General features: G+C 45.5%; 1 protein-coding gene across 1 annotated transcript in view; it reads left to right on the forward strand.

The window, feature by feature from the left end:
* LOC122259818 (uncharacterized) overlaps positions 1-21,545 on the forward strand; it is a 158,468-nt gene extending 136,923 nt beyond the window's left edge. The window contains exons 3-12 of the mRNA XM_086546650.1: positions 16,070-16,324; positions 16,658-16,999; positions 17,200-17,408; positions 17,710-17,904; positions 18,030-18,274; positions 18,396-18,628; positions 18,865-19,508; positions 19,712-19,861; positions 19,982-20,109; positions 20,296-21,545. Of these exons, the coding sequence (XP_086402776.1) occupies positions 16,070-16,324; positions 16,658-16,999; positions 17,200-17,408; positions 17,710-17,904; positions 18,030-18,274; positions 18,396-18,628; positions 18,865-19,508; positions 19,712-19,861; positions 19,982-20,086 (2,378 nt within the window). The 3' untranslated portion in view covers positions 20,087-20,109; positions 20,296-21,545. The remainder of the gene's footprint in view (positions 1-16,069; positions 16,325-16,657; positions 17,000-17,199; positions 17,409-17,709; positions 17,905-18,029; positions 18,275-18,395; positions 18,629-18,864; positions 19,509-19,711; positions 19,862-19,981; positions 20,110-20,295) is intronic.
* Positions 21,546-27,500: the final 5,955 nt, after the last annotated feature.

Here is a 27,500-nt window from a genome sequence, read left to right on the forward strand (position 1 = left end):
CCTTTCACTGCTTACCCCTCCCCGTCCCCCTCCCCCTCTCTCCTTTACTGTTCCAGTGACCTTGTATGTTTGGGGATGGCGAGATAAAGGGGGGGGGGGGGCAAGGGGGTAGGTGCGATAGACACAATGGGCCGCCTTGTTTACAATTATGATACACGTTACCACCGGACGCAAATTCCGACTCTCTGTCCATATGTGCACCGTCACCTGGTTATCAGATAATCATGCGTGCTTTTTTTTATCTACATAATTGTGTGAGAGCTCGCGGATAGATAGCGAGAGACACCAGTTGCGTTGTAGATGCTGTGCATGTCCCACAGGCCGTTGGGACAGATCTCGCGAGGCGGAAGAAAAAAAAAGAAGGAAAGAAGGGAAGCGAGAAGGAACGAAGGAGTTGCAAAGGAGGTAAACAAGTGAAGGACGTTTGCAACGGCCTTGTGAATCAGCAGAGCCTGTCACAGCGCCGGCGATTCCACTGTGTAGTGACGCGGCTTGTTTACAACAGTGTCTGGAAGAACTCTCTCGGCCGTTCCCGGATGTGACCAGATGCCCGGCCCCGACCTTGGCTAGGAAATGCCCCCGGCGCAGGTAGGGAAGGGAAATGGATAACTGTTAAGGGTAGCTGGAGGGAGGGGGGAGGGCGGGAAGGGAGGGAGGGGAAGGGGAAGGGGAAGGGAAAGGGAAACCCGAAGCGAGAAGGATGTTTATTCAAAATATAGGCGAGCTAAAATCGGCCTGTTATTCTCGCCAAGCAGCGCGGGGGGGGGGGGTGAACCTATCGTTCGACCACCGTAGGGTCATAGGAGGAGCTGTAGGACTCTCGGGCCAAGGATGGTGTTATTAACTCCATCGGAGGAATGCAGGTAGCGGTGTTGCAAGGACTTGACGCCGGAAGAGTCCACAAAGCGCTCTGCTTGACAGGTGTGCGCGCGGAACCGTCAAGCTTTTTCCGGATGTCTGACAGGGCCTGTCGCTCCCTGTCGGTGGCGGGATTCGCGTGTTCGTGGGATCCTTTTTAAATTCTCTCTCTCTCTCTATCTCTCTCTCTTTTTCTCTCTCTCTTTTTCTCTCTTCTCTCTCTCTCTCTCTCTCCTCTCTCTCTCTCTCTCTCTCTCTCTCTCTCTCCTCTCTCTCTCTCTCTCTCTCGCTCTCTCGCTCTCTCGCTCTCTCTCTCTCTCGCTCTCTCTCTCTCTCTCTCTCTCTCTCTCTCTCTCTCTCTCGCTCTCGCTTTCGCTCTCTCTCTCGCTCTCGCTTTCGCTCTCTCTCTCTCTCTCTCTCTCTCTCTCTCTCTCTCTCTCTCTCTCTCTCTCTCACATTTTCTCACTTACCCTATTACCGTATTACCATCTTACCCTCTCACCCTCTCACCATCTCACCCTCCCCTCTTTTCCTATGTCCCTTTCCCTCTCACCATCTCACCCTCCCCTCTCTTCCTATGTCCCTCTCCCTCTCACCATCTCACCCTCCCCTCTCTTCCTATGTCCCTCTCCCTCTCTCTCTCTCCCTCTCCCTCTCCCTCTCCCTCTCCCTTTCTATCTCACTCCGTCTCCCTCCGTCTCGCCCCCTTTAACTTTCACCCCCCCTCCCCCTCCTATCGAGTGAGCTTACGCTGCTTCTATTTCATCCATACTCTTGTTTTAACTCGACCTACCCCGGTACCCCCACCCCCCACCCCACCGAATTTTGTCTGCACTTACGTCCGCCGCGTGAGCAGTGCGCCTTCCTCCCTTCTTTTGTCATGTGCGAGGCTTTGAACTTGGGTGTGTGACGTGAGGAACGCGAGGAATGTTTGGAGGGAGGGAGGGAAGGAGGAGGGAGGAGGGAGGAGGGAGGAGGGAGGGAAGGAGAGAGAGAGAGGGAGAAAGTTGTTTCAGATCCTGTTGTTGTTCTCACCTTCCCCTTCACCTCCCCCTCTCCTACCCGTTTCCCCCCTTTCTTCTACTACCCCCCACCTCTACTCCTCTCTCTCTCTCTTTCTCATTATCTTTCACCTGTTCTTTCTCTTGATCGTCGTTGTCATTACCATCTCCCTTCTCCCTCTTTCTCTGTCTCTCTCCTTCTTTTTCTTCTTCTCCTTCTCCTCCTCCTCCTTCTCCTCCTCCTCCTTCTCCTCCCCCTCCTTCTCCTCCTCCTCCTCCTCCTCCTCCTCCTCCTCCTCCTCCTCCTCTCCCTCCCCCTCCTCCTCTACCTCCTCCTTTTTCTCCTTCTTCTCCTTTCTATTCCTCCTCCTCCTCTTGTTCATCCCCTTCCTTTTCCCCTTCCTCCCCTCCTTCACCCTCCTCCCTTACTTCTCAATCTTCTCCTTCCTCCATCCTCCTTCTTCCTGCCTCCTCTATCCCCCTCTTCCCTCCCCCCGGCCTCCTCTTTCATCCTCCCCTTCCTCTTCCTCCTCTTCCATCTTCCTCCCTTCCTGTTATCTTCTTCTCCTCCTTCTTCTTCTTCACCACCTCCTCCTCCCCCTCCTCCTCCTCCCCCTCCTCCTCCTCCTCCCCCCCCTTCCTGATGCCTCGTGATCCTCCTCCTCCCCCCCCCCTTCCTGATGCCTCGTGATCCCCTTCCTCCCTCCTCCTCCTCCTCCCTTCCTGTAGCCTCATCTCAGCCACTTTGGCCCGCCGGATCCCGTGCCATCTTGTCTTATCACCCTCCTTCATTCATTGGGCTCTGTTCTCCGTTTGATAATGACATCCGGTGGGGAGAAGACCCTTTTTTTGCCCGCTCTCCCTAGAAGCAGCGAGATGCGAACGTGTTTTTCTTTGTTTTTTTGTTTTGTTTATAGAGAGAGGGGGGAAGGGTTGGTGGGCTTCTATTTGCTATGTGTTTGTATTTATTAATATGTACGGGGATGTATAGACGGAGCGAGGGAGGAGGAGGAAGAAGGAGAAGAAGAAGTAGAAGAAGAAGGAGGGGGGGGGTTGGAGAAATAGGGCGAGGTAGTGGGAGGAAGGGAGGGGGAGAGGGAGAGGGTGAGGGAGAGGGAGAAGAAGAGGAAAACAGAGAGGAATGTGTAAAGGTGTGGTTGCCATCACTTTCATTCCTTTCCATCTCTTTGTCTCGGAGTTCGCAGTCAGTCAGCTGTTCGTCACATCATGACTGAATGGAAATCTAAAGCCAGATCTCTAACTGATTCGCTTTCGTATAGAGATTTAGATATTCAGTTTAAAAGATATAATTATCCCCAGTTATTGAAGAAATGATAGAATACATCAACTGTATATCCCCAGTTACTCATGTTAATTCCATCTCTCATGGATTGGGGATAAACTTAATTGTAACTGACTCTGTACACCGTTTGTATGGCAGATAGAGGCTTACCGCAGAGAGGGGAGTGCAGTTGCGAAAGGAGTTGGTATTGCATTTAACTTTGCAAATGTTACGGTTTATTGATCTGCTCTACATCTTGGTTTTAGATGTTACCTTTTTTTTGGAATAGAATCTAACTTATCATCAACCAAATGGTAAAAGAGAAACCATATGTCAGATGTACTACACGTCGTTCATAATGGAAAAAATAGACTTAGAACCTTGCCTTGCATATTAATGAAACCAAGGTACCTACCTACCTACCTGTTGTACTAGCCCCACCCAGCCCTAGTCCAGAACACACCCAGTACACCGACACGCCAGGGACAGTGCGTTTACCTCGGAAGAAAAAAAACCGGTTTAGATTCATTCGTTTCTTTGTCTCTTTTAAGTGTTTTCTTCTTCGTTTTTTTGTGTGTGATATCGTCGTGTTTTTTTTTTAAGAATTCTTGTTCCAACCCCCACGCACCAAATGGTATGCCCGCCCTCGCCCGCCCGCCCACCCACTAGGACGCCAGATCTCGCCCGCCCACCAGCGCCCCAACACTCGTGATATGTGTCATTTTTATACATGAACCGTGCCTGGCTATTATTATTACCCGCCCTGGCGCCAACACCCGCCCACCGCCACCGCCGCCGCCGCCGCCACCGCCTTCTCCTCCTCTGCCGCTTCTGCCTCGTTCGGGCTTTGGGCGTGGGGGGTGAGGGTGAGGGGGGGGTGCTCATGCCTCTTGATTGGTTTGTGGTGTAGGAGTGAAGTTGCGTGTGTTGAAGGATATGTGTCTTTTCTTGGACACACACACACACACACACACACACACACACACACACACACACACACACACACACACACACACACACACACACACACACACACACACACACACACACACACACACGAAGATGGAGGGAGAGAGAGGGGGGGATAGAAGTAGAAGAAGAATAGGAAAAAGGAAAAAGAGAGAAAGGCAAATAGTGTGTGTAAATTTGTTTGTCCTCGACCCCTATTCTCAACCGGAATAAGCTCTAAGGTACACATGATGTTTATAAGAAGAAGAAAAAAAAATCTTAGTTTACGATTGTTTTCATCCGTGACTCCGAAAACTTTCAGGTTTAGTCTCTTCTCTGTAAGAAATCCTCGAACTTCTACTGAACTCGCGAATGGCCTGGAAGGTGATCAGCCGCCCGAAATAAATATCTCCAGGTGGTAATTACCTCCTTATCTTTTTGCCATCGCCCCGACTCGCAGGTAAACAGGCGAGGGCCTTCGTTGCTTTCTTCTGTATTCGTTCTTCTTTTGTTCATTTTTCCTTCTTCTTTATTATTTTTCTTTCTTTATTTATTTTTTTTTTCATTTTCACGTTTCTTCTTTCTTTTTTTTTCTTCTTCCTTTTCTACTTCTTTCTTTTCCCTTTTCTTTTTCCTTCTTATTCTTTCTTCTTCTTCTCTTCCTACTTCTTCCTTCCTCTTCCTCTTCCTCCTCTTCTTCCTCCTCCTCTTCTTCCTCCTCCTCCTCCTCCTCCTCCTCCTCCTCCTCCTCCTCCTCCTCCTATTCCTCCTCCTCCACATCCTTTTGCTTCTTCTCCCCCCTCTCCACTACTCGAATCCAGCTCACTTATCTCCCGTCGACATGACTGATGATAGCGCTGGCGGAGGAACTGCCATTAAAAAGCGTGCCTTGTCTCGTCTGCGATTCGCCTCTCGGTCGCTCTCGGTCGCTCGGTCCGTCGGGCCAGAGGCATCAACAAGCCCGCATACCAGAAAGCCTCCGTGTGTGCTCCCCTCCTTTCTTTCTCTCTCTCTCTCTCTCTCTCTCTCTCTCTCTCTCTCTCTCTCTCTCTCTCTCCCTTCCCATACACTTCTCTTCTGTTCTATTCTCCCTTGCTCCCTCTCCCTCCTTCTCTTCCTCCCTCCTCTCCCTCCCTCCTCTCCCTCTCTCCCTCCCTCCCTCCCTCCTCTTCCTCCCTCCCTCCCTCCCTCTCTCTCTCCTTCCTTCCCTCCCATTCTTCCTCCCCCTCTCCCTCCTCCTCGTCCTCCCTCCCCCTCTCCCTCCGTCCCTCCTGTGCCTTCAGGATACCCCCGCGGCAAGGTTGTTGGGGACGGCTGCACCATTCGCTGAAGCGAGAGGGGAGGAGGGGGGTGTGAAAGGAAAGGGAGCGAGAGGGAGGGTGGAAAGGAAGGAGAAATGAGGAAGGGAGGAGGGGAGATGGGAAGGAGAGGTAGGGAAGTAAAGAGGGGATGGAAAGGGGGAGAGATAAAGAGGAGATAGGAGGTAGGGAAAGGAGAAGGGAATGAAAAGGGGGAGAAATGAGAAAGAGATAAAGGATGGGGGAGGGGGGGGAGGAAGGCTAGAGGAGTATTCATTCTTTGAAAGGGGAGGGGGAAGGGAGGGGAGGGAAATGTCCGGAAGAATGAAAAGATGAGGAAAAGAAAGAGGGAAGGGGGACGGAGACAATGTGTATGCACGTGCTTTGGTGTGCGAATGACGGTCAGGCAAAATGCAGACAGCAAGCAAGAGCCATGTATAAATAAGAGAGAGAGAGAGAGAGAGAGAGAGAGAGAGAGAGAGAGAGAGAGAGAGAGAGAGAGAGAGAGAGAGAGAGAGAGAGAGAGAGGGGAGGGGGGGGGAGGAAAAATATGTGTGTTTCCAATGCACAAAGAATGCGACAAATCGGGAGGAGCAGGAGGAGGAGGAGGCAGGGGAGGCCAAAGATAACAAAAAGAAAGAAAGAAAGAAAAAAAAAGGGAACAGCAACAACAACAGTGGGTGTTCCAGTAACACGTCGCGCCCACTTCCTCCCATTGTTGGCGAGTCCCAAGTGACGACAGACTGTGACTGACACTTTTGTTGGAATTGTTGGAACGGCGTGTACAGCCTGTGTTGTCGGTGCGTCGCCAGTCACTGTTGCGACGCGCTGCTCGGGATGGTGGTGGTGCGCGTGACGTGCGCCGCGACCTGGTGGGAGGTGTGCGTGGTCCTCTATCCCTCTAAAGGTGGGTGCCATTTCAGTAACAGATCCTTCCGGTAGAGAGAGAGAGAGAGGGGGGGGGGTAGATAGATGGATAGATAGATAGATGGAAATAACGGACAGACAGAACTGGAGACGTGAATCGCGTTCTTTTCGTTAATGAAAGGTGCTTCCGTCTACCATAATTTTACTTCTCGAGGCTTAAATGAGCAGGAGTTTGACACTTCTGAAAGCATAGACTGTTGTAATGCACATTTAAGTAAGTCTGTTTAGAAAAGTTGGAGTTTGCAAGGCAGGCGGGCAGGCATAGCGGCCATGTGGTATGTGGGCCGTGCCAGCATAGATGACTGGCGTCACTCAAGATAAGACTCGACTCTTATGCCCCCCCCCCCCCAAACCCTCTCGCCTACTGCGTGAATTCCGGGCTTGATGACGCCGTGCATGGCCTCATGAACATGCTGGCTCGTCCCTCGAGAAGCTTTGCCATATCGGAGTGCGCCTCCCCCGGCGACCCCATCGCGCGGCTCATAGATCCAGGCGGCTGCGGCTGCGGCGGCGGCGGCGTCTAGCCTTTGCTGCGAGAGGATCGAGTGTCCGTCTCGCCTTCTGGGCGGGATGCGGAGGGCATGGAATCGTCCTCAGCGCGAGTGTTGCCTTGCAATAATTCGTGACGCTTCCTGTTCTGCGGCGGGTCGTGTAACCCGCACCCATTGAGTGGTTCCATCGGCGGCGGGACCCAATAGGCTGCGGTCGCGGCCACTCCGCTGCGGGGAAACACGATCTCGCGCCTTCATCCCGACTCCTCGCTTTAAAAGTCACTGAAAAGGAAAGTGGAGATAAAAAAAAAACACTTTTGTAAATCCTCGGTTAAGGGGTGGGGGTGGGGGGGGTATGAGGGGTCGGTGACCTCTAGACTCTATGGAATAGGGATGAGACAAAGCAGATGCTGCGGCAGAGGGAAGAGGGATGGAAATAGGAGCCCTCGGGGATTTTATTGCCTTCGAGTTAGTTAGCACCTTGAGTCGAAGGCCATCCAGCTCGTCTCGGTCTCTCAGCGCTATTGAAATTCGGGGGAAAACGAAGCAAAACGAATGCGTGTTGTGGGGCTCATGGGGAAATGGGTGTTGTTTGCTGGTGTCTGTTTTGACCACCAAAGGGGGAAGGGCAGAGGGGCGGGATAGACGTTTTATGACCTCGCTCGGACGACCTGGTCCCATGATGCTACGTTTTGCAGATACGGAACATTCACTTTACGAAACATTTCACTTTCGGGGGCGCTCAGTGAATTAAACGTTTATATGCCTTTTTTTAAAATGAATGGAATAAAAATATGCAGAGTTGAGAATAACCAACACGGTGCTGATGCCGTTAGGGATATTATGCAATTGCCACGTTGGTTGGCCCAGCTTGTGTCGGATATGAAATGGTAATGGGATTGTTACATGGTGATAACCCTTTGTTTAAACGGCGTGCATGTGCGCTCCCCGCCCTTTGGGAAGACGAAAATAGTTATCGTGTTGGAATTCATTGTGAAAGTCATGTAACCGCGCCGAGCGGGCCGAGGGAGGGAGGAAAGTTACGCAGCGGTTTGTGCGTCCGGAAGCGAAGACGGGAGCCCGGCCTTCGAAAGGTCACGCAAGGCCGCGGACAGGGTGTGACGCCACGCTTGGGTCATGCGGAATTGTGACGTCACGGCGCGGCAATGACCCTCTCGATCGATGACAGTTTGGCACCGCTACGTCTTCCCTCCTGCCCCGCCACGCCGCCACGCCACGCCGCGCCGCGCCATCCTCCTCCTCCTCCTCCTCCTCCCGCTACGCCGCCGCCGTCGCTCCCTTCCCTCGGGTCCCCTCATCAGCGTGGTGCTCCTCTGGGCCACGGCCGGGCCTGCCTCTCACTCTCCTGCCTGTCTGCCTCGCTCCCTTCCTTCGTTCCTCCCTCCCTCCCTCTCTCCCTCCCTCCCTCCCTCCCTCCCTACCCCTCTTTTTCCCTCCCGCCCTTCCTCTTTTCCTCCCTCACTTCCATTTTGCCTCTTCTCCATTCCTTCCATTCCTTCCTCCTTTCCTTTCCCTCCTTCCCACCATACGTCCCTCTCTCCCTTCTTCTACTGCTCCTCTTCCCTCCCTTCTTCCTTCTCTCCTTCCCTCCCTTCTTCCCTCCCTCCGTGTCCTCCCCCCTCCCGCTCCTTTTCTCCCTGACACGACACGTATCTCCCGACCTTCCACTTTGTTGTGACATTTCCTCCTCTCGGCTTCTCCGCCTCGGGCCTACTACTGCAGTAACTTAGGCCGCCCACGGACCGCGCGGCGGCTTGGCGCCATGTTCGTGCACTAGGGGGGTGGGGTGGGGCGGGGCGGGGGCGCGGTTCATACAGTACACGCCGCGCACAACACAAGAAAGAAATATAGAAGAGTATACGGGTGGGCTGTGGAGCCACGCTGGCGGTAAATGCCTCGAGATAAGAAGGCTGGCGTAGGCTGGACGGACCGTATCGTTGGAAGTAGCTCAAGCAGAGTTGGCAAGGACGTAGGTTCTCGGGGGAAACATCCTTTGATCCCTTCGCATCCTCTTCTCGGACCATTGCCTCCTCTCCCCCCTCCCCTCCCCCCTTCCCCTCCCTTAGCCAGCATCCCCCCTCCCCTCCCTTAGCCAGCATCCCCCCCCTCTCCTCCCCGAACTCAAATCCATTCTAGTGAAGCGCGGGAAACCCCGGGATATTTGGGTGTACATTTGTTGATTGGCTTGGCACCCGCTTTTGGCAGATGCGGGTCTCCGGTGTTTTTGCTGTCTTTGTTTTGCCAGCTCTCCCGGGGATGTGCGGGGATGACGGCGCTTGCTTTTGTTTGTTGTTCTTCCCGCGAGCATTACTGGGGATGTGATTGGCTCCGTTAATGTGATTGATTGTTGCACTTGCACGCTTTCTTTGTTGTTGTTTTGAGAGTTCTATCAGATCTTCGTCTCGTTTTGAATTCCTAAGAGAAACTGGTACGTCCAATAATTGGACCTATATCTACTTCACCATTGGCAAAACAGACAGATGCAATTCATTCTTCCATCTTAGAGAGGGTTGCTTTATTTATTTCCTAACACTATCCACTCGCCTCCAATAAACACCAAATGGAAGGGCGTCCCATCAGCCCTCTCGGTCGGGAAGAGTCCGCCGTTTCACTCGCTACACAAACATGAATGGCCCCGAGACGCTAATGCCCAGAAGCCCAACCTCGGAGGCCGATCGACTCGTGCTGTGTTTCCCTCTTGCTTTGGGAAGGACCGGGGGAAGGGGGGGGGGATTAGCTTCGGATGGGGGTCTTTTTCGTTGTTGTTTTTGTTTGTGTTTTTGTTTTTTTTAGAAACTGGAATGGAATGTGTACGTGGAAGTAAAGACGAATGAAGTTAGGATGATGATGAATTTTGTGCATGAAGTGTTTTGATTCGTTGTTTTGATTAACTGTTGTAATCATTCCTGTTATGATTGTAGCCTTGTTACTCAGATGATATTATATTCTTCTTTGATCTCAAGAAACAGATACCACAACCAGGCAACGTAAAAAGATTATTTTGTATTGATATATTTTGACGAACATGACACTACTTGCAGTTTCTAATTATTAAAAAGAAACGCAGCATCACTATACACAAAGTAGCATTTCCATCGACATTAAAAAAAAGAAGTTCGTTACAAAGATTCTATTTTTTTAGTCCAGTCAGAAAGCATGACGGACCACTTTCATCCAAATAAAGAAAAGAAAGGAAGATGTTTACATAGATGACACATCACTTCTGGACACATCCATTGCTGTTTACTTCGCTGTCACGCACGTCTCGGAGGGAAATCACGCCGTGTCTGTCATCATTTCAAGACGAAGCTACATGCGAAGCTACATGCGACTGGTCGTTACTTTTCCCAAATTCTTATTCTTTTCTGTATGAAGTATTATATACAGTCTTGGTTACCGGATGATAAACCTCGTTAAAATACATCATTTTGTGACACTTCTTGGGACCGAAACCACTTAGTAACATCGTTAGGCATAAGGGATTTTTGTCGGTTGCATAGGCCTACCTCATAGACCAGACAGGAGACGCTGCCAAAACAGGTTTTTGTGCGCGTATTATACAGACATCTTGCGTTGCCATCCCGCGGTCACCGAATTAATGCGAAATGTTTATTTGAATGGTTCTTGGTGGTTCTGGACGGTTCTTTGGGGGCCTTGTGTATCAACTAGCCTTGCTGACAACGGGAGTGGGACGTGTTCCCTGCGTGTCTGACGGAGCAGGGGGAGTGAAATTCAGTCAGTGTGATGGAATGCTGTTGGCAGATCGGCCTGCGACAGGTGTAGGTCTCGCCGGGTTGGCTGATTGACGCCTCACGTGTAGGCGACAGGCACACATGCAAATACGCGCATTACACAGACATTTCATGCATGCATACAAACACATCTATGCAAGTACACATACATGCAAGTTTAAATACTAACACAGAGACACATATTCATACACATACAAATGCACATAGATATACATATACACACACAGATACACATGCACACGCAGAAATACATGTACACAAATATATGCATATATATATATATATATATATATATATATATATATATATATATATATATATATATACATATACATATACATATACATATACATATACATATACATATACATATACATATACATATACATATACATATACATATACATATACAGACATACATACATACATACACAGACACAGACACAGATATGCACGCATAATACACAAATATAGATACATACTGTATACATAAAGAGACACCCACCTACAAACAAACACAAAACACAAACACACAGCTTAAATATTCTTTATTCTCTATCTTCTCCATCTTTTACTAAAAATAACTTGAAAGTCAGGATGCCGACCGCAAGTAGAAGTAGAAGTAGAAGTAGAAGTAGAAGTAGAAGTAGAAGTAGAAGTAGAAGTAGAAGTAGAAGTAGAAGTAGAAGTAGAAGTAGAAGTAGAAGTAGAAGTAGAAGTAGAAGTAGAAGTAGAAGTAGAAGTAGAAGTAGAAGTAGAAGTAGAAGTAGAAGTAGAAGTAGAAGTAGAAGTAGAAGTAGAAGTAGAAGTAGAAGTAGAAGTAGAAGTAGAAGTAGAAGTAGAAGTAGAAGTAGAAGTAGAAGTAGAAGTAGAAGTAGAAGTAGAAGTAGAAGTAGAAGTAGAAGTAGAAGTAGAAGTAGAAGTAGAAGTAGAAGTAGAAGTAGAAGTAGAAGTAGAAGTAGAAGTAGAAGTAGAAGTAGAAGTAGAAGTAGAAGTAGAAGTAGAAGTAGAAGTAGAAGTAGAAGTAGAAGTAGAAGTAGAAGTAGAAGTAGAAGTAGAAGTAGAAGTAGAAGTAGAAGTAGAAGTAGAAGTAGAAGTAGAAGTAGAAGTAGAAGTAGAAGTAGAAGTAGAAGTAGAAGTAGAAGTAGAAGTAGAAGTAGAAGTAGAAGTAGAAGTAGAAGTAGAAGTAGAAGTAGAAGTAGAAGTAGAAGTAGAAGTAGAAGTAGAAGTAGAAGTAGAAGTAGAAGTAGAAGTAGAAGTAGAAGTAGAAGTAGAAGTAGAAGTAGAAGTAGAAGTAGAAGTAGAAGTAGAAGTAGAAGTAGAAGTAGAAGTAGAAGTAGAAGTAGAAGTAGAAGTAGAAGTAGAAGTAGAAGTAGAAGTAGAAGTAGAAGTAGAAGTAGAAGTAGAAGTAGAAGTAGAAGTAGAAGTAGAAGTAGAAGTAGAAGTAGAAGTAGAAGTAGAAGTAGAAGTAGAAGTAGAAGTAGAAGTAGAAGTAGAAGTAGAAGTAGAAGTAGAAGTAGAAGTAGAAGTAGAAGTAGAAGTAGAAGTAGAAGTAGAAGTAGAAGTAGAAGTAGAAGTAGAAGTAGAAGTAGAAGTAGAAGTAGAAGTAGAAGTAGAAGTAGAAGTAGAAGTAGAAGTAGAAGTAGAAGTAGAAGTAGAAGTAGAAGTAGAAGTAGAAGTAGAAGTAGAAGTAGAAGTAGAAGTAGAAGTAGAAGTAGAAGTAGAAGTAGAAGTAGAAGTAGAAGTAGAAGTAGAAGTAGAAGTAGAAGTAGAAGTAGAAGTAGAAGTAGAAGTAGAAGTAGAAGTAGAAGTAGAAGTAGAAGTAGAAGTAGAAGTAGAAGTAGAAGTAGAAGTAGAAGTAGAAGTAGAAGTAGAAGTAGAAGTAGAAGTAGAAGTAGAAGTAGAAGTAGAAGTAGAAGTAGAAGTAGAAGTAGAAGTAGAAGTAGAAGTAGAAGTAGAAGTAGAAGTAGAAGTAGAAGTAGAAGTAGAAGTAGAAGTAGAAGTAGAAGTAGAAGTAGAAGTAGAAGTAGAAGTAGAAGTAGAAGTAGAAGTAGAAGTAGAAGTAGAAGTAGAAGTAGAAGTAGAAGTAGAAGTAGAAGTAGAAGTAGAAGTAGAAGTAGAAGTAGAAGTAGAAGTAGAAGTAGAAGTAGAAGTAGAAGTAGAAGTAGAAGTAGAAGTAGAAGTAGAAGTAGAAGTAGAAGTAGAAGTAGAAGTAGAAGTAGAAGTAGAAGTAGAAGTAGAAGTAGAAGTAGAAGTAGAAGTAGAAGTAGAAGTAGAAGTAGAAGTAGAAGGAGAAGAAGTAGAAGTAGAAGGAGAAGTAGAAGGAGAAGTAGAAGGAGGAAAAGGAGAAGTAGAAGTAGAACGAGAAGTAGAAGGAGAAGTAGAAGAAGAAGGAGAAGGAGAAGTAGAAGTAGAAGTAGAAGTAGAAGTAGAAGTAGAAGTAGAAGTAGAAGTAGAAGTAGAAGTAGAAGTAGAAGTAGAAGTAGAAGTAGAAGTAGAAGTAGAAGTAGAAGTAGAAGTAGAAGTAGAAGTAGAAGTAGAAGTAGAAGTAGAAGTAGAAGTAGAAGTAGAAGTAGAAGTAGAAGTAGAAGTAGAAGTAGAAGTAGAAGTAGAAGTAGAAGTAGAAGTAGAAGTGGAAGTAGAAGTAGAAGTAGAAGTAGAAGTAGAAGTAGAAGTAGAAGTAGAAGTAGAAGTAGAAGTAGAAGTAGAAGTAGAAGTAGAAGTAGAAGTAGAAGTAGAAGTAGAAGTAGAAGTAGAAGTAGAAGTAGAAGTAGAAGTAGAAGTAGAAGTAGAAGTAGAAGTAGAAGTAGAAGTAGAAGTAGAAGTAGAAGTAGAAGTAGAAGTAGAAGTAGAAGTAGAAGTAGAAGTAGAAGTAGAAGTAGAAGTAGAAGTAGAAATAGAAGTAGAAGTAGAAAAAGAAGTAGAAGCAGAAGTAGAAGTAAAAGAAGAAGAAGAAGTAGAAGTAGAAGTAGAAGTATAAGTAGAAGTAGAAGTAGAAGTAGAAGTAGAAGTAGAAGTAGAAGTAGAAGTAGAAGTAGAAGTAGAAGTAGAAGTAGAAGTAGAAGTAGAAGTAGAAGTAGAAGTAGAAGTAGAAGTAGAAGTAGAAGTAGAAGTAGAAGTAGAAGTAGAAGTAGAAGTAGAAGTAGAAGTAGAAGTAGAAGTAGAAGTAGAAGTAGAAGTAGAAGTAGAAGTAGAAGTAGAAGTAGAAGTAGAAGTAGAAGTAGAAGTAGAAGTAGAAGTAGAAGCAGAAGGAGAAGAAGAAGTAGAAGTAGAAGCAGAAGTAGAAGTAGAAGTAGAAGTAGAAGTAGAAGTAGAAGTAGAAGTAGAAGTAGAAGTAGAAGTAGAAGTAGAAGTAGAAGTAGAAGTAGAAGTAGAAGTCAGGGCAGACGAGATGAGGAAAGAGCTCAGCGCGATGACGTCCTTTGACAGGTACTGAGAACTGTGCACGGAAAAAACATGCGGTCCCTATCTGCGGGAATATCCTGTCGGGTTAGCGAGTTATTTCGAGTGTCTGTGTTTTATCCCACAGGATACACGAAGCAAATGACGTAGATCTAGTATCCCCCCCCTTCTCCCGGCCCTACAGGTTGGATATTAAGAGGGCACAGCTCCTGTCCTGCCTCAGTCTTGATTTACGTCGCCCGGGGTGTGTGGTGTGGTGTGTTGAGCAGCGGCGGTTTGTGTGAACTTTGCGTGTGGGCAGCCCAAGTGTCGCGTCCGTCCATTACGTGTGAACCCGCGGGGAGCTGTGTGAGTGCACGTCGACCCCGCTGATAGGCGAAGGACCCCAGAATGGCGGCCGTGGACATGATCCCGTGGGAGGCGGTGCTACGAGGAAGCTTCCCCAGCGCCATGTCCCTTCACCTGCTCCGTCTGTGCGCGGCGGGTGAGTCATGCACCTCGGAGAGGGTGATGAAGCTCTGGGGCTGTTTGTTTAGTACCGAAGGGAAGCTTAGGTGTGGGTGAACGGCGCGGAGAAGGTGGCGGGGACGCAGTTGTGCCGCCTGCCCTTTGTGCGAGGAGACTGGCATTCCGCTGGGCTACAGGGCGAGATATAAGAGCGATAACGCAGATTATGTGTAATCTCTGACGCGGAGGCCAGGTCGCTACCGTGCCCGTTGGTCTCTGGTCTTCCTGCATTATTTACTCGCCGCGTTGCTCTGAGAAATTGCGTTCAGGCGTCAAATAGTTATGAACAGTACTTCGAGAAGGAACAGTACTCGCAACAAATTCATGTTTTGGAAATGTTTTCTTTTCTCGGTTCAATGAAGCGATTGTCAAGAACGCGATAAGAGTTTGGGCGATAACAGCCAATTCTAGTGTGAGTAGGGCCTTGTTTTGCTCCACAGTGTCCCTCTGTTCCCTCGCGGGGAGTGATTCAGTTCTCCGTTACCTATGTCAAGTCGAGGAGTCGCGGTGGCGTTGTGATCCTGCTGCTGACGGGGAGGTAGCACCACTGTGCGCCCGCCAGTGATAGTGACCAGCCTCCCTCCCTCCCTCCCTCCCTTGTGTGTATGGTGATCCCACTCGATTTGATATGGGGAACATTCTTACTTCGGAGAGACTTGGGATAGTGTAGCGTATTGTTCTTTAAGTCTTCTAGGAGTCTAACAAGGGAATGAACACGCGATCGGATGCTTTCTTTTCGCAAGGAGCCTGCATCCCTCCTCCCCAGGAGCCTCGGTAGCAACGACCGTTCGTTATCAATCTTGTCTCTGAGTAATGGCAGAGCGACGACCACGACCCGCAGCGATGGCTTACGCGACGAAGGGAATTAACATATGAATGTGAAAGTGAATTAAATGTGATAGGACGTGTCCGATTCCTGTGCGGTTGGCTTTATCACGTCACAGGAAAATAAAAATAGATATATATATGGTTGCCCATGATTTACGTGAGAGAAAACAAAAACCCAAAAGAGGATATAAACAGCGGAGGTTCTACAGTCCAAGACATAAAAGAACTGTAACAGGAACAGGAGCAATCCACCGAGGCGCAGGTGGTCAGTTGATTACATTTAGCGCGAAAGCAAGGCGACATGACGTTCTGTATTTGCTGCAGGAGACGGAACAGCAGTGAGGGTAATGTTGAGAGTTCTGTCTGCACGTTGCGTTGGAGGTCGCTCAGAAATCAAACATGATACTGATACAACTGTACTTGTTATTCTGGAAGTTTTGATTTTTTTTAATTAATCATTATTGTTACTGTCGTTGTCTTTATTTTTATTATCGTTATTGTTATTATTATTAATGTAAACTCTGTGTATTATATATATGTGTGTGTGTATGTATGTGTATATGTATATATATATATTTATATTTATATATATAGGGGAATGCAGATGTCATTTTTGTGTATTTTTAATGTTAGAAACTTTTTTCTCTCAAGCTGTGTATAAAAAAGGATTGTGCTAATTTATATGTATAACAGTACTAGATAATAAAAGCATTTTCTTTGAAAGCCGGACTGACATAGCGTCTTTCGTCCACAGGTGAACGTGTTGTGGAAGTGTATGGAGGGGTGACGACAAACCACGCCCACGCGCCGCCCACGACCGTGAGTGGGCGTAGCGGCCATGTTGACCCGGCACACCCACAGCTGGTAGACCCCGCCCTCCTCACCTCGCTTGACCTGGAGAGTGACCACGCCTCCCCCGCCCACGAAATGTTGGTCACAGACGCCCCCCATTCAACACGCCCGCACGACCTCAACCACAATAACCACGCCTTCGCCCACAAGTCGGCTGGTGAGTGGGCGGCCGGGCGCTGCCTCGCCGTCGGCGTTTTTTTTTTTTTTTTTCAAAATAATTAAGTTATTGTTGTTGCTGCCTCTATTATTTGTGCATTTGGTTGTACTTCTTGGTTAACGGTTGGTGTGTTCTCTGCTACATTGGTTTCAAATGCACACTGGCCTGTTGATAAAAGCTGAGGTATACGACAGGGGGATATAAAAGGCATTAACGGATAAAGATAAAATATGGCCTTGGGAAAGTAGAAATTGCTCGAGTCTGAAATTCGTTGACACTATTGCTCTCTTTCACCCAAAGTCCAAACTTTTAACGCAAAGCACCCCCTTGCAGAGGACCATGTAAGCGGGCGCGCAGCCAAGTACATGGTGACCGAGTCGGGAGACCTGGCCGGCCACGACAACTATGCCTTTGACCACGACATCCTCGCCGGCCAGGACAACTACGGCTACGACCCCGGCTACAGCTCCGAGAGGTCCCCGGAGGATGAGGAAGGCCCGCCCCTCTACTGCTCCTCCTCCTCCTCCTCTTCCTCCGCCGCCGCCGCCGCCGCCCAGCGAGAGAGGAGCCCCCACCCCAGCCGGGAGCCCAGGGAGCGAAACTCGCTGAAGGTGGCCCCCGGGGAGATCATCAACACCCTGGAGGTCATGCGGCTGGTTCCCTTCATCACTGAGAGTAAGGGAGACCTTTTCTGGGCCCTGGCGTTAAGTGTGAGGCCGGGGGGGGGGGGGGGGCTTGCTTTATGAATTCTGGATATTCCTTTCCTTGAATATTTATAGGGAAATGCTATTGAAAAAAAAAATGAAATCGAAAAATCGACTTAATTTTGCGTAATGAAAATGGTGAACTTTTCTAACTGAAACGAACGTCCTCAGGTACAACTTTCCAAGTGACGGTGATCAAGAACCTCCGAGGCCTAGGCTTGGCAGTGACGGGCGGGGTCGAGTGCGACCTTCCCTACGCGGGTCTCATACGCATCAAGAAGCTCTACCCTCAGACGCCGGCCTGGCTCTGCGGTCAGCTGGAGGTGGGGGACATCCTCCTGCAGGCCAACGACAATCCGTTAACAGGACTGACGAGTCACGTAAGTAGTCCAGGGATCGAGAGATCATCTGGCGGGGGTGTCGTGTTGCAGCGGTGTAGTCAGATGATCGGCTGACACCGGAGACTCTGGTCTTGATTTCAGTCACGCCTTTCGGTGATTGTTGTTATTTGTTTGAGACCATCGAGTTGGCTATGCCATTAGCTGTATTAAAAGGATCCCAAATCTGTGGCGTAAATAATTGCGGTTAAACCTGTCCCTCGTTTTAATTAATTCACATAATGCCTCTGGAGCAGCTGTATTCGAGGAAACCCTTTCTCATCATTTACTTTTCCCTCACCAGGAGGCCTTGGAAATGCTCCGCACCGTCGGCCAGGAGGTGACGCTGGAGATCTGCCGGCCGCCCCCTGGCACCATGGGGGACGGCGAGGACCTTCCTGACGGCGGAAACACCCTCGGCGTCGTGAGCACCAGCCTCACCACGCCCAACACTAGTCACAACTACCTCTCCCCGTCACCTTCCTTCTCCTCATGTGGGGTACGCTGTCCTATCAAGGTGGAACTGCTTTATATGACGATGAAAATCCAGTCCTTTTTAATCTTGTCGTTTCCGCTCTCAGCTTTTAGGCTTATTGATCTTATAGGTGGCATTTCTGGTTTCAGGAGTTCGAGGTGCAGCTAACCAAAGTTGCAGGTTCCTTAGGCTTTACACTGCGCAAACAAGACAACAGTATCTTGGGCCACACCATTCGGAGTCTGGTCAAGGAGCCTGCAATTTCAGATGGCAGATTAAGACCCGGTGATAAGATTATCTCCGTTAACAGCACAGATATGTGTAGCCTGAGTCACGAGGAAGCGATAGGCTTCTTACGCACATGTCCTGATACTGTTACTCTCAGATTATACAGGTGGGTATTTCCTTTATTTCACTTCAATGACATACTCGAAATGTTCAAGTGATCTCCGAGTTTTTCTGTGCTTGGTAGTTATCCACATACTATTATAATAAAAGAAAAAATGTATTTCCAGGGATGCTATGCAGACGCCAGTATCTCCCGTCTCGCCGACGGAACCTGATATCCTCGCGAAGCCTAAGCCACTACGCAAGGAAGCCAGGGACATGCTCAGCGACTTGGCCTTCAGAAAACAGTCTCCTAGCAATTCGCCGAGCTTAGCTGGAGCCTCAGGTTCACCGGGTACACCCAGAAGACGTAGGCTTCAGAAGACACCGAGTCCAGATATCAAGAGTGTAGTCATAGATAGTAAGTGTTCTGGAAGGTCATCTCGAGTGCCTTTATTACACGGTCTGGTTTTGATTAAATAGGAAATGTAATTCTAATTTATCCATTTCCTTTGTTTTGTTAAATGCATCATACATTGTTATGTATATTCAATCTAATGTTCAATTTGGAAATCATATATACCGTGGAAAAAAAATCCCTTTTAAATAAGTTTGAGGTCATTTTACATCATACTAACTATTGTTGTTTTTTAATAGGATGGGACTCGCTGGTAAGAAAAACGGAAGAATCTCTGCCAGGCACTCCAACCCTCGAGAAGAAGACGTCGCTCAACAGCATACGAGAGAACGAGCACGAGGCGTCCCCGTTCGGCGACAGCCAGACGGACGAGTCGCTCTCCACCACCATCCGCTCGCGAAACTCGTCCGCGTCGTCGTCCTCGCTCACCGCCTCCAACTCCGAGTCGAGGCCGAAGAGACCCAGCTTCCTCGACCTGAGCAACGGGCGCGGCTGCCCTCGCAAGAGCCAGTTCACGCCCCCGCACGAGGTAGACCGGTCGTTTCCATCCCCGCTCGGAGGTAATTACCCGTCGGCTGACTCGCTTGACTCTGCCCCCCAGTTGACCTCAGCTCACAGTGACACCCCGGCATTCTCCCACCTCCAGCAAGGGTATCAGAGTGTTAACCTTGGCGCCCTTCATCCCAACGAGGATTCCAGACTAACCAACACAACCTCAGACCATAACATTAGCAGCCACGATACTGACGGCCCCCTGCAGAGTGGTCTCCTAAAGTGGAAGGGCATTGTCTTTACCCCGGAAGAGGAAGACGCTCAATCATTACAGGGGTCACTTCACCAAGAGGGGGAGCGTGAAGGGTCACCTCAGTCACACAAACCGAAGGTGATTGTCACTCAGAGACAAAGTTGTTCTTGAGCTTTAGGAAATTATTTTACTTTCCTTTTTTCCCCATTTCCGTTCCCTGTTCCACAGAGAAATTAATCCATTAACCTGACCTGAATTGCGGTTTTTGATCTTTGGATTATATGCACTTATCGAAACCTATTTGAATTGTCAGAAACTTACACTCTGATCCTGTACTTTAGATGGTGACAATAGAGCTTAACCGCGGATGGAACAGTCGTCTAGGCTTCTCGTTGCAACCCAAGGGAGAGAATACTGTTATCAAGGCCATATATGCAGACAGCGTTGCAGCCAAAGATGGACGACTGAAAATGGGGGATATTGTTGTAAAGGTAACTTTGCTTTACATGTATGGGTTTGTCACACTGACTGAAACTATTGACATTTTCCGCTTTACATATCACATCGGTGTTTTTATATAATCTTTAATCATGTTAATTTCTTCCCTGAAGGTGAATGGCATTGACGTAGTTGGATGGGAAACTGAATCTGTAATTGATCTGCTTCGTAAGACAAGAGGGAAAATTTCTGTCACTGTTCTTCAACCACTAAGTTGAACCCAAGCCTACTAATGGCAGAGGTGAGTCTTCCTTCTCATTGCTGAGGAAATGCGTGTATACATTTATTATAAATCTATAGGGTACATTTATTATAAATCTATAGGGAAGCGAAAACAATATGTAGTCACTTAAGCTGTATTTAGGCATGGTTAGTTACTTTGTAGGTAATGCATTTACGATTACTGATAGATCTTTCTTGTTTCCAGACACTTGCAACCTCGTCTCAAGATGCCTGTCTTCAGCTCTCCTTCGAAGATTGTTGCATTCACACTCCTTCAGTTATCTTGTTCCTGATCCCCGAATGTGTATCAAAGGATCAGCTTTAACCTAAGGCTTCAGTTGTTCAGATCTAATTTCAAGGCAGCTAAGGCTTCTATTTACTAATTCTTAAACTGTGTTATTAACGAACTTTAAAAGTTCATCTCATTTCTATCTTTAGACTAAGAAGTCAAATACCCTCTTGCCATTATTGAAGCTTTGCCTTTTTAGCTCTTTATTATTCTCAAAACTTCTTGCATGAACGTTATATTGCTCATTAATAGGCGTCACGGCCACCTCGAACCCATGCCAACGGACGTACACCTGGTCAGCCAGCAGGAAAGAGTTCTAGTTGAGAGAGAGAGAAAGAGAGAAAGAGTGAGTGGGTGAGTGAGTGAGTTGCCAATAGTTCTTGCAGAAGGTCGTGTCGCATATATATTGTGTACAAATGTTCCATTTAAACTTATATTAAAAAAGTATGAAGCTTATCCATCATGTAGGCAGTATTTATGCAGTGACCTTTTAAAGCTTTATGCCAGATACTTGTTAGCTGTTACTGCTGCACTTCTCTTTAGTGTAGTTTTAAAACTCACAGTAAGAAAAAAAATCCAAAAAAATACATATTATCCCAACTTAGAGCTGCATATGTTGAATTGTTTTTACCATTGTTGTTATTTAATTTTTGCCAGTTGTAAACTAATGTGTTTACTTGTTTATGACAATGACTGTGAGTACTCAACACTTAGTGAGAGCAGGGCTTCACTTGGGACTCCCTGCGGAATAGACAAGCTTGTGCCAAAGATAATAACTGTATAACAATTGTACGGTAAATAGCAGTCAGAGTCGGTGGATTTTAAAACAACATTTAATCATCAGTACTTACGTGCCATTCATTGAATGCTATTCGAAGTCAACATTCCAATAGAGAACTTAATCTAATTTGTTTGCCTCTTGACTGAGGAGCCAATTGTCTTTCACCTTCATCCCCTATGACACAGTCAAGATACATTAGAGTTTAGATACTCTCCTCCTAACGATGGCATCTAAGTATTAATTTATTATGGATGTGTCATGTAAACTTGAACCATCCGTTATAGGAAGGTCGTGATTGTGTTATAAAAAAAATGTTATAAAACTGTATTTTAGAACTGTCACCAAGTCTGTATATATAAATAAATAAAATATATTTCCTGTATTATATGAGCGTTTAAATACCCTACATATATAATCAAGAAGATACACACGTAACACACCTACATATTTACTGAAGAAATGATCAAGGATCAATTGATTTTGTTTGATTTTTTATTCTGCGCTTCTGACGCGGATAAATATACTTGAAAATTGATAAGCAGGATAAGACGTCAGTATAAGATTAAAAGAGTACTACCAGAATTTAAATTTGGCTTCGTGGATAACGTATCATGAACGGGATTTCCCTTGACGCATTTCATGGACCCACACCCGAGTTGAATGACGAGAGAGACTACCAATCTACGTAAAATCTGGCATTTCGCTTTGAAATGTGAAAAATGACAGTGCTCCAATTTAAGTATTACTATGCGATTTGATGAAAGGGAATTTACCAAGATGTATTCCACAAATCTAAGAGCCACTAAATACAAGTAGCAAAAAAATATATATGATATTGTTCTATACTTTGAATCAAATGGATGTGTATATATATATATAATATATATATATATATATATATATATATATATATATATATATATATATATATATATATATATTTCTTTTTAATGAAATAAATCTTGTGATTTATATTATTTCTATTTTAGCCATTAAATCAGAGCTTGACTTGAGACACCATGTACCGGTGTGTATTAATAGATATGAATATGAAAGATTTCCTGACATGTAATCAAAGTGCGGGGATTACAATGCTCTTTGTATTAATATACCGTAGTGTTTCGTGGAATTCAAATGCATTTGATTTTCATTTCATAATGAAATATATTTCATAAATGGTTACAGGATATTCATAATTTTAACGCCTAAATCATCTAGATCACACGAGAAAGCAAGTTTTACGATAAGTACATTGACATTACTTGCGGTTTAATTCACAGTGCAACTCGCATCTCCACTAGAAGTCACGTGACACTTGAGATCTCGTGACGTCCACTTTCCCTCCGCATGGACTCGCTATCAGTGACTCAAAGGACGTCTTGGTTTCTGCCTAAGAATCCTCAGAACGTAAATGACAGCATTTAAATCGGTGTGAGTAATGAACGACAAAAGAATCCTACAGGAATCTCGCTTTACATGATATTAGCCAATGTAACCACTGCCGGAAATGGGTTTATGTTCATGTAACTCCCGCGTATGGTAATCTCGTTATGACGTCACGGAGGTACTTACGTCACACTCGCCCACTGACACACATCTCCGTCATCACCAACCACAGATTTCACGGACATTAATCAGCTGGGAAATGTTGCGTGTGATTTCACTGCCCAGATAAGAATAGTAGAACCACTCAAAAGAAAACAAAAAAAAAAGAACTCAACCATCGCTCATTTGTTTGTAAATATTCTCAAGGGATAGAGACGTCACGTGTCGAACTTATTACTATTTAATGTGTCTGCAATATGTCAAGGTCCTTCCACGGCCACAATGGCGGAAGCGATATTGAACCTTCGGAAAGGTCATATAAAGTTACTAACATACACCATGGAGTGCTTGAACAGGTGTCGGAAGGAAAACAGGAAGACTTGCATGTTAATTAGAATTCGGATTTCCAAAGAGCGAAAGATACGAAGTGAAAACGCTACTTCCTTTGATTGTTTTATCTATTTATTCATTTATCTAATTTATCTCTTTTTCGTGTGATAAGGTATCTGGTACTACTCGAAATGTCGCTGCGTCTTCCTTATTTCTGTGGCTCTCACATTTTATCCTGAAAGGAGAAGATTAACGATAAACCGTTTCTTAAGAAGGCGGAAGAGAGAGAGAGAGAGAGAGAGGACTCTTATTTTCAGGAGGCCTAACGTGTTCTGTTTTTAACTAGTTCATTACGAAGTGTGTCAGGGTCACGAGCCGACAACGAACCCAGTGTAAGGGCATACACGTACTCCTCGCATTTTGCTATTTTAGGTTCAAACAAATCATAAGATAGCGGCCTTTGAAATCATTCAGCATAGTTAGGCCGATTTAAACAACATAAAATGCGAAACAGAACTAAAACTATTTTGATGGACTAGATTATCATGTAATTAATAGACGGAAATCTAGCTTGCGTTTATTTATTCCTAACTTTAAAAAATAGTAATTCCTCGAAATTCTAGTTATTGCATCCATAATATAATGACACTACCGTATAATGTAGATAACAACAGTAATATTGAAAACTATATACAGCAATAAAAAAACAAATAGAAATACTATAACGATAAAGGAAATGTGTAATGTTGGTGACACAGTTATAACCAAATGAGATATATACATATGGTTAATAATAATAATAACGTAGAGTTAACAACTATAATAATGAAAATAACGATAATTACATTGCATTAATTAACAGCTATAATACTCATGATACATCCAGCACTAAAACAAAATCATAATAGTGGAAGATATCAATGCTAATGACGAAGATAATGATCATCATAATAATACCGAAAATCCAATAACAAAAGCCATACATCGCCAATGTAACAATATCAATACTAATGCAACGAGAACTAACAGTCAGGTTCCGCGTTTCGTCCCGCCATCGCAATGTGGGAGACGAGCAGAAAGATTTAAAAAAAGAAAAATCGCTTCATCCACGCTACGCTAAAAATACGATCGTGTCATTCCCATTCCGAAAGAGGGTCCTGACTGATCAAGCGACTGAACGCAAAACAAGGTGATTGATTTGGCTAAACACACTCCTCCATGTCTGTGTGTGTGTGCTTTGTTTGTGGGGTAATGTAGTTGCGAGATGTGTTTGTGTGTGTGTGGGGGGGGTGTTTGTGTGTGTGTTTGTGTGTGTGTTTGTGTGAGTGTGAGTGTGAGTGTGAGTGTGAGTGTGAGTGTGAGTGTGAGTTTGAGTTTGAGTTTGAGTTTGAGTTTGAGTTTGAGTTTGAGTTTGAGTTTGAGTCTGAGTCTGAGTCTGAGTCTGAGTCTGAGTCTGAGTCTGAGTCTGAGTCTGAGTCTGAGTCTGAGTCTGAGTCTGAGTCTGGTCTGAGTCTAGTCTGAGTCTAGTCTGAGTCTAGTCTGAGTCTAGTCTGAGTCTGAGTCTGAGTCTGAGTCTGAGTCTGAGTGCGACAGTGTGAGTGTGAGTGCGAGTGCGAGTGCGAGAGTGCGTGTGAGTGTGAAAGTGTGCTTGTGCGTGTGCGTGTTTCAAGTCTTGACAGAAGTGCGGTAGCTCCGTGCATTCTTGATCCGGTGGGCGTGATGACATTCGTGTCTGGTCCCTCGCACTTTCCCGTTCTCCTTTATTCAAGCTTCTCTGTCTCTCTCCACGTGTAGGTCTGTCCGTTTCCCTGTTTTGTTTTGTTTTTCTCTCTCTCTACGCCTTTTCATCTGTCTGTTTGCCTGTCTGCCTTTCTCTCTCTCTCTCTCTCTCTCTCTCTCTCTAGTGTTCTCAGATTTCAGTCTTATACGTTCTGCGCAGGTCTGTTTCCCAACTCTCTCTCTCTCTCTTTCTCTTTCTCTCTTTCTTTCTCTTTCTTTCTTTTTCTCTTTCTTTCTATTTCTTTTTCTTTTTCTCTTTCTCTCTCTCTCTCTCTTTCTTTCCTTTCTCTCATTCTCTCTCATTCCGTATCGCTTTCTCACTCTCTTTCTCATTTCCCCCCCCCTCCCCCTTTCGCCCTCTGCGTCTCTCCCTCTTCCTATGCTTCGCTTCCTCTCATCCCTCTTTCTCTCCATTTACTAATCATCTACATCTCCCTCACTTCCAATTCCCGATCAGCCCAAAACACCAAACCACAGCCTGCACCACGACCAGCCTACGTGACATAGACCAAGTAGGTTACACACAGTGAGCCTGTCTCTCTTTCTTCTTCTTCTTCTTTTCCTCTTCTTTTTCTTCTTCTTCCTCCTCCCTCTCTTGGTCTCCTCTTCCTCACCTCTTCTCCATCCTTCTCTTCTCTTTTCCTTCGCCTCTTCCCCTCTCCTCGTCCCTCCCCTTCCCTTTCTCCCCCACCCACTCCATTCCCCTCATCCTTCCCCTCTACTCCCTCGATTCCCCCCACACCCCACCTCCTGCCCTCCTTTCCCCTTCCCCTTCCCCTCACTCTACCCCCCCCTCCCTCCCTCCCTCCCCCTAAAGCCACTGGGGCGGAGGCTGGGTTCTCCAAGATAAGATAACTTGTCATTATGCCGACGGGGCCCACGGAGATAGACGATGCAGCCGATCGTAACTTCTCGACTTTGATACGATAAGAGGAGAAGAAGAAGAAGAAGATGAAGATGAAGATGAAGAAGAAGATGAAGATGAAGATGAAGATGAAGATGAAGATGAAGATGAAGATGAAGATGAAGATGAAGATGAAGATGAAGATGAAGATGAAGATGAAGATGAAGATGAAGATGAAGAAGGAGGAGGAGAAGGAGAAGGAGAAGGAGAAGGAGGAGAAGGAGAAGGAGAAGGAGAAGGAGAAGGAGAAGGAGAAGGAGAAGGAGAAGGAGAAGGAGAAGGAGAAGGAGAAGGAGAAGGAGAAGGAGAAGGAGAAGGAGAAGAAGGAGAAGGAGAAGGAGAAGGAGAAGGAGAAGGAGAAGGAGAAGGAGAAGGAGAAGGAGAAGGAGAAGGAGAAGAAGAAGGAGAAGGAGAAGATGCAAATAACACTTCTCTTTGAGTTTTGGGGAAGATGAGAGAATTGAATGCGTTGCATTGCCATCGCGGTCGGATGCGTATGCGAGCGAAAATGTTGCAAATGATCTTCATTCGAGCGATAAGTATGGGGCTTGTGCAATTGCAAGAAATGTTGGCATATCGATAACTGTAATAAAGACAACAACTCCAATGATGTAGTAAACTCACCGTGTAAACTTCACGGCGGTCTATCGTAATTTAACCTATCTAAGCTCATGGGAACCGAAAAAAGTTATATTGCAGTGATTCTAACCATTGGCTTCTTTTACCGTCGCCCATTTCCATTTACTCTTTTCTGATATTGCTCTCTGTTGTGTGATCCCATCGGCAAACCCATCCCGACACTGTAAAAATATAAATCGCATCCTTTTACTTATTTGGGAGAACCTTCAAACTCAGCAACATTCTGCAGATGATATGAAGATAATAATAATAATAATAGTGATGATAATAAAAATAAGAGGAAAAATAATAATTTGATTACCATTCTGTTACTATTATTATTGTCAATATTATTATTAATGTTATTCAAAGCATAATGATTAATATTGTTATCATTACTATTATAATTATCATTACCATCATAATTATCATAATCATAATCATTAATATCATTATCACAATTGTTACTGGTTTTCTTATTATCATTACCCCCCCTCCAAAAAAAAAAAATAATAATAATAATAAATAAATAAATAACAACAATCTTGATAACAAGGATAAACCAAAGCAAAGCCGTGAAAGTAGAAAAAAAGAGAAAAAATCCGACCAGGAGAATGGTTCTTCCCCTAATTTATTCATTCCCATGTGAGAGCGAGCTATTTTTACATCTCTTCTCCCACTCGCGCCCTCGTGAGGAATGCCCTTTCCCTAAAAAAAAAAGAAAAAAAAAAGGGGGTCGGTGGATGACTTTGATGAAGCGCTTCCCTTGCTATTGCTCAAATTCACAACACTGCGCCATTCGGAGAGGGTCTTGGCGTTACGTGACTCTTGCTCGATCGCCATTCCTGAGAGCGTGAGAGAGAGAAAGAAAGAGAGAGAGAGAGAGAGAGAGAGAGAGAGGGAGAGAGAGAGAGAGATGTTAGTTTCACTCGACCGTTTGCCAATAAGGTTAGTTGGGTCGTGACAATGTGGCGCTTCCGAAGTCAACGGCTGAGAGGTCGGTTGCCTTGTTTTTTTCTGTTTTTTTTTCTTCTTCTTCTTGCTTTAGGACATTTATAGGACATCTGGTGATGCTCTTGGGTGCAGACGGCGAGTGCGCATTCGAAGATCGCTAAAATTCGCGTTTTGGAAGGCGTGTGGTTATTACGACACAAAACACATCTG

The sequence above is a fragment of the Penaeus japonicus genome, unplaced genomic scaffold (assembly GCF_977035675.1).
Source record: "Penaeus japonicus unplaced genomic scaffold, GWHDUDI00000001_assembly GWHDUDI00000018, whole genome shotgun sequence".
Classification (NCBI taxonomy): domain Eukaryota; kingdom Metazoa; phylum Arthropoda; class Malacostraca; order Decapoda; family Penaeidae; genus Penaeus; species Penaeus japonicus.